Source organism: Hippoglossus hippoglossus, chromosome 12 (genome assembly GCF_009819705.1).
Source record: "Hippoglossus hippoglossus isolate fHipHip1 chromosome 12, fHipHip1.pri, whole genome shotgun sequence".
Classification (NCBI taxonomy): domain Eukaryota; kingdom Metazoa; phylum Chordata; class Actinopteri; order Pleuronectiformes; family Pleuronectidae; genus Hippoglossus; species Hippoglossus hippoglossus.
In genome coordinates this window covers 3,368,220-3,383,665 of record NC_047162.1, presented here as the reverse complement: position 1 = coordinate 3,383,665, position 15,446 = coordinate 3,368,220, and the positions used below count along the sequence as shown (strand labels likewise).

Below are 15,446 nucleotides of genomic sequence, written 5' to 3'. Positions count from 1 at the left end.
AATAAGAGCCGTCGAAGGTGCCGCGAGGCTTTAAACATGATCACGTGATCTCTGCTGCGGAATGAATATGTCACTTCCTGACTCTATCTCCTACGCCTCCCTTTAGCTTATTGTCTTTGCCTTGTGTCATGTCACATGCACATTTACTTTCCTTTTCTTGATGAACTTTCTAAGAAGGTATATATATATATATATATAATATATTCCTATGTTTCTATGCATCTTCCAGATAGATAGGCAATGGAACACATAAGCCAAAGGCGGTTTATGAGATGGTGATATGTGGTGGTTTTGTGTTTCTTATATGAATTATTATATTAGAATTATATGAAGTGTCGGTGACCATGACGCAGAGCGAGGGCAGTTTTTATGGTAAATTCAATATGCATGCAAAGTCTTGATAAGGCACCCGCAATCATATTTGTTGTCCCTACAAATGTCAATTTATGAAATGACCTGCAGGCAGATCCTTTTGCCTCCGTAGACCCTTTTTCACTGTAAAAAGAGAGCAGAGACGTAACACTATTTAATAAACACACTATAAAACAGGATGACTAATTCCTTCATTGAACAGTTTGTTATGTCAGACCATAAGAACAGTTACAGGCTTCTAACAGAATAGATATCAAATAGGGTCAACGTCACGGGGGACCATCAAGGTCGCTGTCGATCCCTAAATGGGCTCTACCAGATGTCCTCCGTACGGCGAGAGTGAAGGACATGTGGGCTATGAAACAGTGACAGAAGTGGCATTTCAATGTAACTGAACAGAGCCGTGTAGCTTTCTGTGCTCTGACTACAGCCCCATTATCATTTGTCCTCATTAGCCTGCTGTCATTTATTAGTTGAAGGCAGTTGGAACAGAGGAGGCTAAATCACAGCGTAATTCATTCTTGATGGATTTCATAATGCTCTTGAGAGAGGATGTCCTTAAGTATGCTGTGCAAAGAATAGGCTGTTCAGTATCTACCCAAATGATGACACACACACACACACACACACACACACACACACACACACACACACACACACACACACACACACACACACACACACACACACACACACACACACACACACACAATATTATCCAGCCTTATACAACCATGCAAAAGCTCTTGGCTTTTCTCCATTGGCCTAAGTGATTGGCTATTGATTTGTTATACACTTAATCCACTTACCTGCTGCCTTTCCCGCTGGCAGAGGACGGCACAGAAACAAAGCGACGTCTCTTAAAGGTGACCCAGCTACCTGTTGAACCACAACACACTCGGGCCCTGAAGGGTCAATGCCTCGGTATGAACCTCCCCCTGCTAACACCGTATCTGGTGTCAAAGTCAAGATAGCTTTGCATCCGATCATTTTTCTGAAACCAACAATTTAATGTTGGTTGGTAGTTTAATTATATGAAAGCTGCATCTAACTGAATATGAATTAATAAAAGTGAAATTAAAGTGAAAGCGCGTGGAAATGAAAAGGCGGCGATAACAATTCCCATTTCTGCGAATCATCCCTAGTTCACCAGCATTTCTTCTGATTATCGCTTTGTATTTTTCGCTAAAGTACAAATCATTTACCATTTCTGGTTTCTACCAACCTCTAACAATTATTTCCCACAAGTCCCAGACGTTTTCTAGCAGAGAGCAATGACTCGACAAAAGTGGTGAGTCCATGAGCGAGTCGAGGTGTCGAGTTTGATGGATACCACGTAACAATGCCACACTTGTAAATCTTTGTGGGAGTTTTTTATTTACCAGATGTGAAGCAGTTCCACTAAAGCTTTCCCCTTTGAGACAAACTGGCCACTAGCTGCACCACCGTGTTTGCCAGTGACGCTTGGAAAACCCATCAAGAAACCCTGTCCTGTTAAAATGCATAAGGTATGTTTTGGTACGGCATCTGTTTGCACAATCCTGTGTTTGGTTCACGGTGGAGCTCTCGACGCTGGAGGAAAAACATCTTTGAACCAGGCCATGATGCACAGCTCAAGCATTTCTCATCACATCTTTGAAGGTGTGAAGGAAAAAACACATCCTCCCAGTGTGTGTGTGTGTGTGGTGGGGCAGCTCTTGCCCTCTCCTCTGCAGCCAGCACCCTTGTGGGCTTTGATCTTATCCACAGCAGTCCGGTCTGGGTGTCAGCTGTGGGAAAAGGCAGTGGGGCTTAACAGGCCGAAGCCCAGTAGATAGCAGGTGCTGGAGCCTTGACCTTCCCATCCCCAGGCCAGCATTCCTGCCTGTCAGACCCCCCCCCCCCCCCAAGTCCGTGCATGCACTGTCTCCAGCCACACCATCTGGAGCTGTTTGTCCTGCTGCACTGTGTTCAAATTGAAGAGCGTCCAAAACACTTCAAGCACTCATCGATGACACCGCAGTACCACGGCAGCTTTGATTAGGAGCGATAAACCCATAGAGAGCCCTGAGTTATGTTGTTCATTGCTAATCCTCACACCTCCCAGCCAGAGAATAAATGCACAACCAGGCGCTGGCTTTAAGTTTAGAGCTGTGGTATGTCCCCGGGACCACAGCCAAGGGCAATGCCACGGGGTGTCTGGGGTCTCCAACTCAAAAAGTGGAGACAGGTGAAGTCAGATGAAGAGACATTGTATATCAAGTTTTTGGGCTTGACTACATTTCATCAGCCTTTTCATGCATCATAATGATTGTTAGTAATAACTTGCAAATAGTGTGTTCTATCATGCAGGTTGTGGGGGGAGGGGGAGGAGGAGGGGGGTTTAACTACTAACAAGCTCACAGCCAGTAGTTTCCATTTGAAGTGAAGAATCTTGCAGACAAGGAGAAATCTGTTCCCCATCCTCTGCACACCTCTTATCATAAGCAGCCTGTGAGCTCCAAGGCTCAGTGGCCCAATGTACTGGGAAATCACCTTGTCACTTATTTGGTCGAATACACATGGTGCATGTCAGGGAGACTAATATTATCTCCTCGACATGTCAACATTCAGGAATCAGAGAGTCTAACTGTTCCGTCACATTTTCTCCATTTTGTTGTAAACAGTTGTGCTGGCAGTGCCTCACTGTGTAGTGTAGTCTGCAGGGCTGCTCTCAGCAACAATTTTCTTTTGCCAGTTTCAATTCCAATGGATTTCCAATAAATCACCACCATTCTGTTGATTCTCTGGCCGGGAAAAATAACTCGGAACAACATTTCCATTTTAAAGTTGGTGAGTTTTCAAATTTGAAACGCTGACCAAGAGTCATGATGACCTCTGAGCACCAGAGAGTCCAAAACTGAGGAATCTATTCAATCTCACTAACAGACCTTCCTCTGTTGGAGTAAAAACTGCTCCACAACATCATCAACATCGACAAACAAGGATGAGTAACCACACTGTCCCAATAGTAACCAAGCTTACCTAATGAGTTCACTAACTGACCATTGTTTCGTGCAAATGTTTCATGTGAAGCCACCTCAGGGTTTGTGAGGTCATCTACGAAATCCTCCAGCCTGAAGTTCTTTGTCTCTGCAGATTAGGACTAATATAATCTCAGAAACCTACAGATGGCCCGACACATGGGGAGAGAGCTTTATTTCCCCTCTTGAATAACGAACTAAACAAATTACCTGGGGACAATAAAGGAAGTAGAAAGAATCTCTGGAAATATTGTGACTGACTAGCTGTAGCCCAAATAACCCAATTTAGCAGTTAGTTGCCCCGTTCACCAACTCCACCAATGAGTGTAGTCACTATATCACCAAGATTTTGTAACCAGATATGCCACCCGATGAATTTCTGTGTACAACATTGGCACAGTTCCAGAATGAAATGACTTAAGTTATATCTGAAATTAGTCAGGGCGCAGCAGCGTGGACACAACCAACCTTTGCCAAATTTACATCCATCTGCAGCTGCTTTTATCTGGATCATAACATGGAAATACACATCACACGAGCATGGTGCCAGTTGCTGCAGCCAGAGGTGATGAATGCATCATCTTAATTGTCATTTGGCCCAAAATTCCCAGGAGCATTGCATTGTTTTTGCAGGAAAATTGCAATGCAATGAAACAGTGATTGAATATGTGCAGCTTGGTCCGTGCAGCTGCACTGGGGCGGTTCTAACCACCGCTGGAAAACCTCAACAGTTGCAGGAGGGTTAGAATAACCAGCCTGCAATGCTCTCACAATTTAATGATATTATTCAAATCGTAGAACCGGGCCTTTTCTGGTGTGACCAGATTCTAAGACTTACAGCGATACAGAAACAAAGATAAATACCATTAAAGCTGGGATGTGTTGTTTTGAGCGTTTTCCTTTAATTGCCTTATAATCTGGAGGTCTCATGGCCAAATGTGTGAACACAGTATCCTCTGGCGGTGTTAAGTTTCTCAAGAAAAAACTATTGTTTGTGTGTTTAATCTACAATGAGCTATCATCGACGAGTGGGCAAATGTTTCATGTGAGGCGGCCACATCGGGGCTGTCAGTCCATCTGCAGATACGGGATCCCTCGGCCTGAACTCCATCACCTTACTTTTTCCCCTCTCCTTGTCGCCCTCAGCTCTGCAGGTTAGGACTAATGTAATCACAGACCCCTGCAGACGGGCCAGCGCGGGAGACAGAAGCCGGGCCAGACGTACAGGTATTCTAAACTGGTTACATTAGACCAAACAGGCCATCTGTCTCCCTCTGTAATTGGACACTGTGGATTAGAAGGAGACGGCAGCGTTTCCCAGCCAAGTGGGCTAGTTACTGTTTATTTGGAATTAATTACCAAGGAGAGTGGAAACCTCACAGCTCCCTAAGAGTGAATCCAGACACTTGAGGCCGGGATGAGAGGAAGGAGAGCGCCATATCCAGCTCTATGGCAACAAAGCAGGGACAGTTCGGAAAGGTGTTTGACGCCGCTGACGTCTTGTCGTGTTTGAATCTCAGATGATGATGCAGCTGGTGTGTCGGAGATGAAGAAAGGCTTTTAGAGACTTCTCCAATTCGGTCACCCTAAACTAAGGCAGCGAATGAATGGGTTTCTTCAGCAGTGGTAACGGGTATCCTGGTGTGATGCCATTAGCTGCTCTCATGCTGTGGGTGCTTTCCAAGAGTTGAGTGAAAGGACAAGGGTATATATCTCTTAAAGCCTGTGAGAACCGAGCATCTACCCTGGCACCAACCCTTCTCATTTGATCCTCAGAGCGTATTGGGCTTTTTCCTCTCACAGAAATCACGGTGTACATCACCAGAAAAGTTGCACAGACATGTTTTGGTGTGTTTGGACAAGCAGGGAAATGAATGAATCCACTAACTCCGTCTCTTTAAAAGCTGCTCTTTTTATTGTATCTACTTAAAAAAAAAAAATGTTGGTGAAGGGCTGTATCACTGCATTTTTTTCACTATGCTAAGTTTCAGTTTGCATGCAGTGAAATAAATGTACAAGTGAGACAACGCAATAAATTAGCATATAATTTACATTTGAAAAAAAAATTAGTAACAGTGTACCAACATTAATACCGAATATAAAATATACGCAACTAATCACATGATGCTTTTCATTTCTGTTGCACTTTAGGTACAGGTAATAGCAATGTGACATTCAAACATCCAAGTTCACAGCAATGAGTACCAGTTTGATTGATTTCACTTCTCTTTTTCTGGAGGCTCCATATCCCACAGCCAGTAGATGAGTTAGTCCAAGCGATTTCAAAAATGCCTCTCAGCATCCACTGTCCTTTCCCACCTGCCTCACTCGAGGCTCGGCAACCACTGAAATCTGCTCGACGTCGTCATACTGAAAGTGGCCACAAAAAAGTAGCAGCAGCAAAAAAATTAGAAATTAGTTGTTAACAGCTTCGATGAGATCCTGGTCCAGTCCTACATTGTCTCTCAGATTTCTCAGACTCGCACTGTACCCCCACGACAAGTGTGTGATGGAGACGTTTTCATAGGTTGTTCCCTTTCATAACCCCTGCACCAGCAGAAATGTCACCTGGGTAAAGGGATCGGTTACAACTGGGTTGAGTGTCCATTTTGCTGGTAGCACAAACAACAATACGCGGTTAACAATGAAAAATTCCCAGTGTGAGGTATAAACAGATACAAACAAAACAATAACATGACCAGCATTTACCAACAGAGATATTGATAGGATATTATTTCATATTGTTTGGATCCAGCCTCACTTTTAAGCACACTGGAGAGGGTGGAATGGAAGCACCCACTTGATAGCACCAGAAGCCTGGGAAGGCCGTAACCCTCAGAGCAGAGCAGGAAGAAAAGAAGAGGTAAACACAGTACTCCATGGAATAAAAAAAAAAAAAAAGTAAAAAAAGGGTGGGGGGGGGGGGGGTGTGAAGCACCACTGAGTTGGCTGTTTTTGTCTTTTTTGCCGATGATGAGAGAAAAGGGAAAGACGATGAGGAGGTAACTTTATCTGGAGCGGGTGTCTGCAGCCTGGATACGTGGTCTGGCAACATCTCCGCAATTAATCTGATGGGTGAGTATATTTAGCACTGGCCCCTTTTTTAAAGGAATAGTCAGCTTATTTACTTTTTTGCAGAGTTAGATGAGAAGACCATTACCACTCTCGTGTGTGGACCCTGAAAGTAAAGCAGCAGCGACTTTAGCTGGAAGACTGGAAACATCGAGCCTGGCAGCACATAAAGACACAAAGAAGCTTCTGGCCTATCATCAGTCTGACGTTCTAATTTACACTACATGCTTGAACTGTACAGTTGATCTCTGACAAATCCACCCACACCAACAATGGGAGGGATCTGACTGCACATGTGGTTCTTGTTTTTTATCATGTCCAGGTAACCCAAGTACCTTCACGTATTCAAGGTGGGTAGTGAACATCTCTCTACTTCCATTTCTGGCAGGCTCGAGATGATCACACTTTCTGTCACTATCACTGGACATTGTACGTTTGAGCTGGGCTGTAAAGTCATGTTTGGTGTAACAGCCGCATGGGCTGCTGCAACTTCTGCGTTCATCACATGACGCACTGTGGCCTATTGCAGTTGTGAAATGGTGACTACGTTTTTTCGCAAATCCCCTGAAAGGTCTTTTGTTATTTTCAAAATTTGATCTGTTTGGTTTAAAAGAAGTCTTTTGGAGACATATAATTAAATAATTTTTTCGGCCAATTCATATGTGAGGAGCAGTAGCCAGCACACTGAACAAGCAAATGAACCTCAGTGAACTGAATCATGGAAGTCACCGACAGAATCGGCAGCTCATGACATCCACTCACCAGTGACACACAGTGCATGTTACTGCCTTGTTACTGACAGACATCGAAAGCCACATAAAAGCATATAATGTGATAACGCATTGTTGGCTGCTGAGCTATTAATAAACTGTATGTATAATAAACTTATACACGGTGCTGGTCTCGGATAGTTTTGCGCTAAATTTGCTTGAACTTGCGCTTCCTTCCCTTTCAGGCTACATTGCACAAAGGGGATATTTCTTAACCTTTAGACCGAGCCAGGCTTCACTTTTAGCGCACAGACATGAGAGTGGTATCGATCTTCTCCTCCAACTCAGGGCAAGAGGGCAAAAAAGCAAACATTTTCCAAACTATCCCTTTCACTCTTATCAGCGCTGAAACCGTGACAATCACATGACCAAACAAAACATCTGATCCAAAAACCCTCCAGCCTGAAGATATATAGGAAATAGTGACTGCACTGTGATCCCAGCAAACAAGCTGCTTCATAGCATGTGCTCCTTCAAAATGAATCCTTCAATAGTGAACTGAAAGCTCCTCAATGGGATGTTTAGTAAAGGCCAGTTTGGTAACAGTGTTTCATGCGGCCCAGGCACCGTCTGACAATATCTTCATACTACTGTGGACTGACACTGGGTGAACTTTGATTTGAGTAACTAAGGCACCCGACCGGGGAAATAAAAAGATGGAATAAAAGCTCACCTATAACCACTTGGTATTTTCTGGTCCAGGATAAACATTATATATAATATACAAATCCTTACACTATATAAGGGTTTAACATATCTTACAGTATGTAATATTTTCATTCCAGCACAGAGACATTGAAATTCAATCACATTACATTCCCTTCCATGACAGTAGGCTACTATCTGACAAAAACATGATCAGAGGACAATATCTCAGCTCTGTTTGGAATTGTACAATAAATATACAGTACACCGATGGGGTTTCTCTGTCGTATTTGAGCGGTAAATTGTAAATAATAGTATTTACACGAAAAAGTGCACCGAAGCCAAAAGTCTGCCTGCCAATAGCACCATCACAGTCGTCCCAAAGACACGAGTCTGACACTTTCAACTCCCGTCCCCCTCTTCTGGTGAGGGGTCCTCCCCCTCCGTCTGTCCGTGTCCGGGGTACATCCTGTGTGAGCGATGTGTCCAGCACTTTGGATTCATAGAAACAACAAACACGGAGGAAGACTAACAATGATATCAATAATTATTATTATAATAAAAATAACATCACCAACAAATAATCTTCTAAGTTCCACTTCACAGAAGTGAAAAAAAAAAAAAGTTTGTGTCAGCGTTATGAGCTGAGCAGTGGTTTGGATTCCACCATGATGGAGGGCAGGAGGGTCAGGTGTGGTAGACAGGGATGTCCTTACTTCTCTCCACCTCGTTCACCAGCAGCTCTCTTTGTCCATCTTCCACTGGTCCAGAGTTTTATTTTCCAGTCTGCCCTGTTTTCTTCTCCTCTCCCTTTCAGTGCTGTGTCCGCCTCCCTCCACCTTTGTTCCTGCCTTTCTCTCTGTCTACGCCTCGCTCTTGTGCTCCGAGGGTCAGTGTCCCTGGCAGGTCTTGCAGCACATCTGTCTGAAGTACGCTCGGCTGCAGAACTTGAACTTCAGCACCAGCGGGCAGTAGGCCACTTTGTTTACATCTTTGCATTCTGGGGAGAGAGAGTAAATGAGAAGTGGGTTAATTTATTGTTTTAAGATTTTAAGAGGTGAACTGCTTCTAGCCCCAGTTGTGCCTCCTATGTCATTGCACATTTATCTCTGACAGGTTGTGTTTTGTTGTGTTGTTTTGCATGTGGCTGTTGCAAATGGATGCACCCTCTAATTTAACTAGATGACGCTGATCTTGCGTTGGCACACCTCAGAAGATCTGGTGCTCTGGAGGTATTTCTAGAAATGAATGAATGTTAAAAACACCACAAAAGAAACAAAAAGGCAGAGGATGATATGGCAGAATATTACTTATTAGTTAACAATGAATTTAAACGTTTCAGTATTTCACAGCAAAAGTGTACATGGTGATGATTCCTCATTAAATAAACATGACCTGGAAGGGTTGGTTAAATAAAAATGATTAATTTATGCACCTAACTTTAAGTGTTGCTGCTGAACTGGACCGTAGCCAGTTTACTGCAGGTCTGACGTTGCTGACTGAAACTCCACAAAACACCATTTAAAGACCAAAACTGTCAGAACAAACACGTAGTTCAGAGGTTTGTAATGTCTCCTGACATCCTGCAATCGAAAACATTCGACGACTAAAACTGCCAACAGCTGCCAAGACCTGTTTTTAGAGGACACTGCATTAAAAGTCCAGCAGATACTCGTCTGTAGCATAAACTCATGTTTCTTTGTAACATTTTGTTTTTAAGTAAAACTTCACTGCACAACAGAGAATCAGGTGCTCAAGGTAATACACGAGAGGTACAAACTTGGTCTAACCTGCTACATCAGTGCTGGTGCATCTCCCTCAGGCCTTAACATAATAAAACTATACTTGGACGCGGAGGCTGAAGCTGAGACAGATCCTGGCCTCGTTCACAAACTGGGCTTCCTGCCATCCCCACCATGCACACTCAAATACACACACAAACTGCTCGCTGGATGCCGGACAGGCAGTGCTCTAAATGCCTTATCACGATCAGAGTGTCTTCCCTTATTAGGCTTTGGCCCCTGCCTCCACAGAGCCAAATGAAACGAGACATTGCCTCACTGCTGTCCGTAAAGGAACAATTAGCCTACAGCTAATCCCATTAGCCAGCCTGTAAACGCTGCTCACGTTTTCCATTCAGCCTAATCGAAAGGCCCTTCTTTATGCATCTGAATAGCCATCCATCATGTGTAAGTGTATATGGAGGGTTGAGCTGTTTCGCTTTGACCAGGAGCCAACCTCACTGGAAAGATTAATGTAGCTGGCAAAGTGTAGAAGAGTGTGTCATCCAAGTGTGTTTAGGTCATAGTAGAACAGTGAAGATGAAGATAGAGACAGTTTATAACCTTTCCAGTCGGGGCTTTGCACATATTGTACAATGGGTATTCACATAAACCATCTGCCTTCGCATTCGAAGGGAGCTGCAGGTTTAAACAGAGACCTGCGTCTGTTTGGTGACCACACACTTTCTTCTTGGCTGTGATGAAAAACTGCAAGCCGACAGCTCGTCACACAGACGCGTCGAGCCAGAGCTATTAGAATGTGATGGCAGGCTCACACATGTGCTTGCTGTACAGCACAGTGCACTGCAGCACAGTACAGTACAGCATAGTACAGTGCAGAACAGTACGTAATCTTACCGTCGCCATTGGCAATGGGGGTGGCATCACACTTGCTCTCACACTGCTGCATGGTGGTGGGCCGGAGTGACTCTGCGCACTCGTTCGATGGCTGCCCGGTGTACGACAGACACTGCACTGTCCTCATCTGCTGGCCCAGGCCGCACTGCGCCGAACACTGCAACAGAAAAACGCCAGAGTAAGACTCATTGCATATGCAGGAGAGAATTCGTCAGCAGAACGTAACAAGGTTAAGTGAGAACCATCTTTCCTCTGTGAGAACTGGGCAGAGTCGGAGCCCCCCTGCACCCAGACACACTTTCAGTCAGTCTGAGTGATCCCTGCACATAACACTTCACGACAATCAACCAATCATCAGCAAGTACACAGCTAGAGTCCCTTTCTTTTTCATAAAGAAATAGCTCCCCAACTCAGAGTAACCAGGTCAACAGCATCCTTACAAGTTTTCTCTGTGCACAAAAAGACACCCTTTTATGTCTGTGCGATATGAGTGGACCAGAATATTACCTCTTGTTTCTCCTTAGAGAAAGAGGAGCTTCTACCAACACGCATAGCAGACATTTTCTTTATTCTCGTAATATGTTTTGTCTTTAATGTGAATTCTCATTATGGTATCCCCAAACATTCTGGTTGTATTTCTTTTTCCTCCACCGACCCATCCAGTATCCATATCACTTCTACATTGAGGACTGCAGGGTACTGGAGTCAATCCCAGCTGACGGGCGAGAGGCTGGGTAAACCCTGGAAAGGTTGCCCTTCTTTTTCCACATGTATTTTAATTTGAAATCCAATTTTTGATTTGTACTTATTTGCTTTTGTATAATTTATTCATTATCCTTTGTTACAATTTTTAACAGATGCATGGACAGTCAACATTTCAAGGTCTTATGACACTGACTAGATTATTTGTTTATTGCTGGTGGATAATAAAGCGCTATGGTGTGGAGTCCCCATAATTTGTGGCCTTTCTGAATGTAAACAGGAAGTATAATGTTGCTATGGAATCACTGAGTTATGCTGTAGGCTGCAACTTAAATCCCCCAACCCCCTTTTCCCCTATATTTGGCAAATTGGCACCAATAAAAGTTTGGCGATTGAGTAGTAGTAGTAGTTCCAGTTTGTAATGCATCTATGGCTGTACAGAGAGATATCACTGGATGACTGAAGAGAATTTTGTGTGTTGATTCTTTGGCAAGTTCTGGAGTTATAGAACATATCTTTTCTATGATTTCAAAATAGATATGGCTGTTTATTTGAGGAATGATTTTCCCAGGTAATGTCAGTCACACTAACCCTAACCCTACACATAGGGTTAGCCACCCTAACCCTATGTGTATCATGTCTGTGTGATCAGATTGAGTTGTGACTCAATAATCAAAATATTGCATTAATACGGCATTCAAGGGTTCTAAAGAAGCTTCATCCCCTCCATGAGCAGCAACTGCTGAAACTACTGCTGTTGTTGCTGACCACGTAGGTGATCCATATCTGCCAAAGAAGCAAACAAATGGACAAAAAAGCACAAAAAGTGTGTGTGTGTGTGAGTGTGTGACACAGCTCAAAGGACGGTAAAGAACACACTGAAGTTGCAATGCTTAGCAATTGTTCTGGGCCTTTCTGTGTGGTGTTTGCATGAAGTTTGCAGCGTCCTCCCACAATCTAAAGACATGCAGGTTAGGTTTATTAGAGACCCTACATTGCCCACAGTGACTGTGAGGGTGAATGTTTGTATGTCTCTGTATCCTCGCTCCGCAGGTCTGTGGTGATCCTGGCTGCAGCTTTCTTTCTGAAACTGTAAAAGTGACCTGCAGTAATTGAGCTTAGACAAGTAAAAACCTGCTGCAGGACTCAGTCCACAGAACCCCGATGCTGCACCACCGCTGCTTCACAAAGAGCTTTTCATCTGTTTATACAAAGTTCTGTGAAGCTCGACTCGGCACGCAGAACCCTGAGCTGGAGAATCAGTTGTTGTTGCTGTGGTCGTGAACGCGCTGTGGTTGAGATCGACAACGTCACTGATGAGTCCCAGCCGCTGCTGCTTCAGAGCACTGATCGCCTGTTCTTTCAAAGTCTATTAATATTGAATATCTTGCATGTCCAAATCACATTAATTCAACACTGCACCTCGTTGGGCAGTGTCGCCCATCGGTTTCACCTTGTCAAGTGTGAAACCGACAAGGTGAACGCTTCTTGAGACATGTGTTCCACATACAAACAGAGTTTTCTGGAATTAGTAGATTAGATAGACTTAACACTTAATTGTGCTTGTTTTTAAATTGTCGTCCCTATATCATTTCCCCGTCTTTTCATGCTGCTATATTCTGTCAGGTGCTCCTTCAACATATCGTCCATGTTGGCTTGATTCCCTCAGAGGAGACTCCGTTTGATGGACTCATCTTGACAGCACAACTAAGAGAGAAAATGTTTTCTGAAAGCTGTTGTACTGAATCCAAAATGTGCACCTGCATGCCTTTTGTCTGACTCCTATCGATGTGCCAGTCGTCATAAAAACTTAAGATTGATTATATGGGTGGCCATTAAACTCTTTTGCAATGGAATAAAAAAAAAGAAACAAAGACAGACTATGAAAACAACTGCAGGAGGTGCCAGCACACATTTGGCAGAACAAAAGTCTCAAATAAAGTGGATCTCCTAATAATTAATCTACTTTGGGAGCACTGAGAAATAACACACCTGTCAGCCATCGCTATGTGTGTGCCCACGTTGGAGTGTGGGATGTGAACCCAACCATCAACAAACCGCCGCCTCCCGCTGACGAGAGAACTACCAGGCTTTCTGTCACCTTTGCTGATCCTCTCTGGCTGCCTCAGATCAGTGAGCCCGCATGTCATCCCTTCCCAATTAGAGAGTCTTTATTAGGGCCCGCTGCCAGCCATGACAGATGGTGTACGTCAATGGCGTGACTTAAGTGGGATTTGAACTGGTTTTGGCCTGAGAGACCAGGCTTTCTGTAACTGGCAACAACCTCCTCTTTCTGATGCTTCAGGGCCGTCCAGCGAGGGCGAAGCTTGTAATTACAGCCAAAAACAAAAAGAAGAAGAAGAAGAAGAAGAGGTGGATACAGGGGGAGAGGGTTTCACACACACACACACACACACATACACACACTCTCCACACACCTCTGCAGTGCATGAGAAAGTGCTGCGTAAGAGCAGACTCCAGCTGTTGCTCTACGAGGCGTTAGTGTTGGCTCGGCATGGCGAGGAGCCCGGTCTTTGATGGACCACGCTGAGGTTATCAGTCAGCTCGGCTTTGTTTATGACTGTTATTGGCACTGATTGAATTGTAAAAGTGTCTTATTGATGTTTGCGAACGCACATGTGGCCGTTATGAGGAGAAGCCAAGGGAGTGCTGCGACCCAGACTGCCTGACTCTTGACCTCTGACCTGAACAACACAGCGCTGACACCATGACATCTCTTCCACTGCAGTATTAGTCATCCGCCCCAACCGTCCTCTAAACATCAGAGCGCACTGTTTAAAAATTCCACTTTTACACTAAATTATTAACAAATTCTGCAAAATAACAAGCCATACTTTTTGTAGATACAACTTTTCCCTGACGCACGTTTTTCTGGCGTCCTCTTGCTAACATGAGTCAGCTGTGTTATAAAGTTCAACAGCTTTTGCTGAGCGCTCTAAGCCATGTCAGGGTGAACCCGAGAACGCTACTCCTCGGTCTTCCCCTAAATCGTGTTCCTGGAAGTGATAGAGAGGCCTGGTCCGAGGCAGAGATAAACTTCAAACAGCCAGGAGTATATTACTGCCACTGATCACACACTCCAGGCCTATTGGAGCACTTGGACTCCAACACACAAACACAGCCTCTATGCACACACACACGTCACAGGCCTGCTTACAACCCCCCCCCCAACCTCTCTGTGTCACCCTGGTGTAAATTATATTAACCATTGACTGACACATGGAATATATCTGTGCGTCTTTTAAACATTCAAGCTATCCTTTTAAAGGATTAACCAGCGTACGGTTGTTTGGGAAGATCACTAAAATCTGTTCTGTGACCTGAAGGAGGTTGCTGTCCTACCTGTCCCCATTCCCCAGGGATCCAGCGAGGAGGAGGACATCGTCCCAAACTGCAGCGGATTCGAACTGGAGGTTTGTTGTGGCTCGGGCAGTGGGCGGGCGGGAAGGTCTTTGTCAAATCGCTGCTCTTGCACAAGGCGATGCGGTGCTTATAGCCGGGCCCACATTTAGGTGTGCACTAAAGAGAGAGGAAGAGTTGTAAGAAGAAGAAGAGGGTCTACACAGCACAATGAGGCCAAAGGGTTTCAGAATATCGTCTTACCTCGGACCAATCCAGCGTGACCCACTTAGGAGGGCACGACTGGTTGTTGCAGGACTCTTGCTCGATGGGCCTGTGAGTCAGACAGTGGGTGTCCTCCAGCGTCTCCTCCTCGGCAGGCCCGATCTTCCTGATACACAGGACTGTCCTCGTCCTTATCCCGCCATCGCACGTCTTCCCACACTCCGACCAGTCGCCAATAAACCACCTGAAGGACGGAAACATGACGTCAAACAGACGAACCAAAGATAACAGCTCAGTCTTAAAACTGTAATAGGAGTTTTTCAGTGTTGTTATTCCAGTGTGTCACTGTTCACAACCCATGGTTACTTCATTGCAAGAAGGGTTTTGATCATTTAGGAAAAAGTGTAGAATCACATTTAATAACTCTTAAACTCGAGGCTAGATTTCCAAAAGGATATCAGTCCTCAGTACTTTTTGGTGCCAACTGAAATAGTATCAGTCCAGTATAAAAAAACGGGGGATGAATCTTCCGAAAATACATTTTTATACCTCTCAAAGTTAGAAACTGAAATTAAAATATTGGATCTGCACTAATAACAGTAACCAGGGCCCCAAATACCCAGATGACCCCTAAGGATCTACTTTATGTCGATTATATT

At 44.3% G+C, this 15,446-nt stretch overlaps 1 protein-coding gene across 5 annotated transcripts in view; it reads right to left on the bottom strand.

Moving 5' to 3' along the window:
* Positions 1-7,025: 7,025 nt before the first annotated feature.
* Positions 7,026-15,446, bottom strand: part of adamts6 (ADAM metallopeptidase with thrombospondin type 1 motif, 6) — a 64,181-nt gene continuing 55,760 nt past the window's right edge. For all 5 annotated transcript variants that reach the window (XM_034603220.1, XM_034603219.1, XM_034603223.1 and 2 more), the window contains exons 22-25: positions 14,827-15,031; positions 14,566-14,742; positions 10,501-10,657; positions 7,026-8,861 (exon numbers count right to left, since the gene is read on the bottom strand). In XM_034603220.1, the coding sequence (XP_034459111.1) occupies positions 8,752-8,861; positions 10,501-10,657; positions 14,566-14,742; positions 14,827-15,031 (649 nt within the window). In that variant the 3' untranslated portion in view covers positions 7,026-8,751. The remainder of the gene's footprint in view (positions 8,862-10,500; positions 10,658-14,565; positions 14,743-14,826; positions 15,032-15,446) is intronic.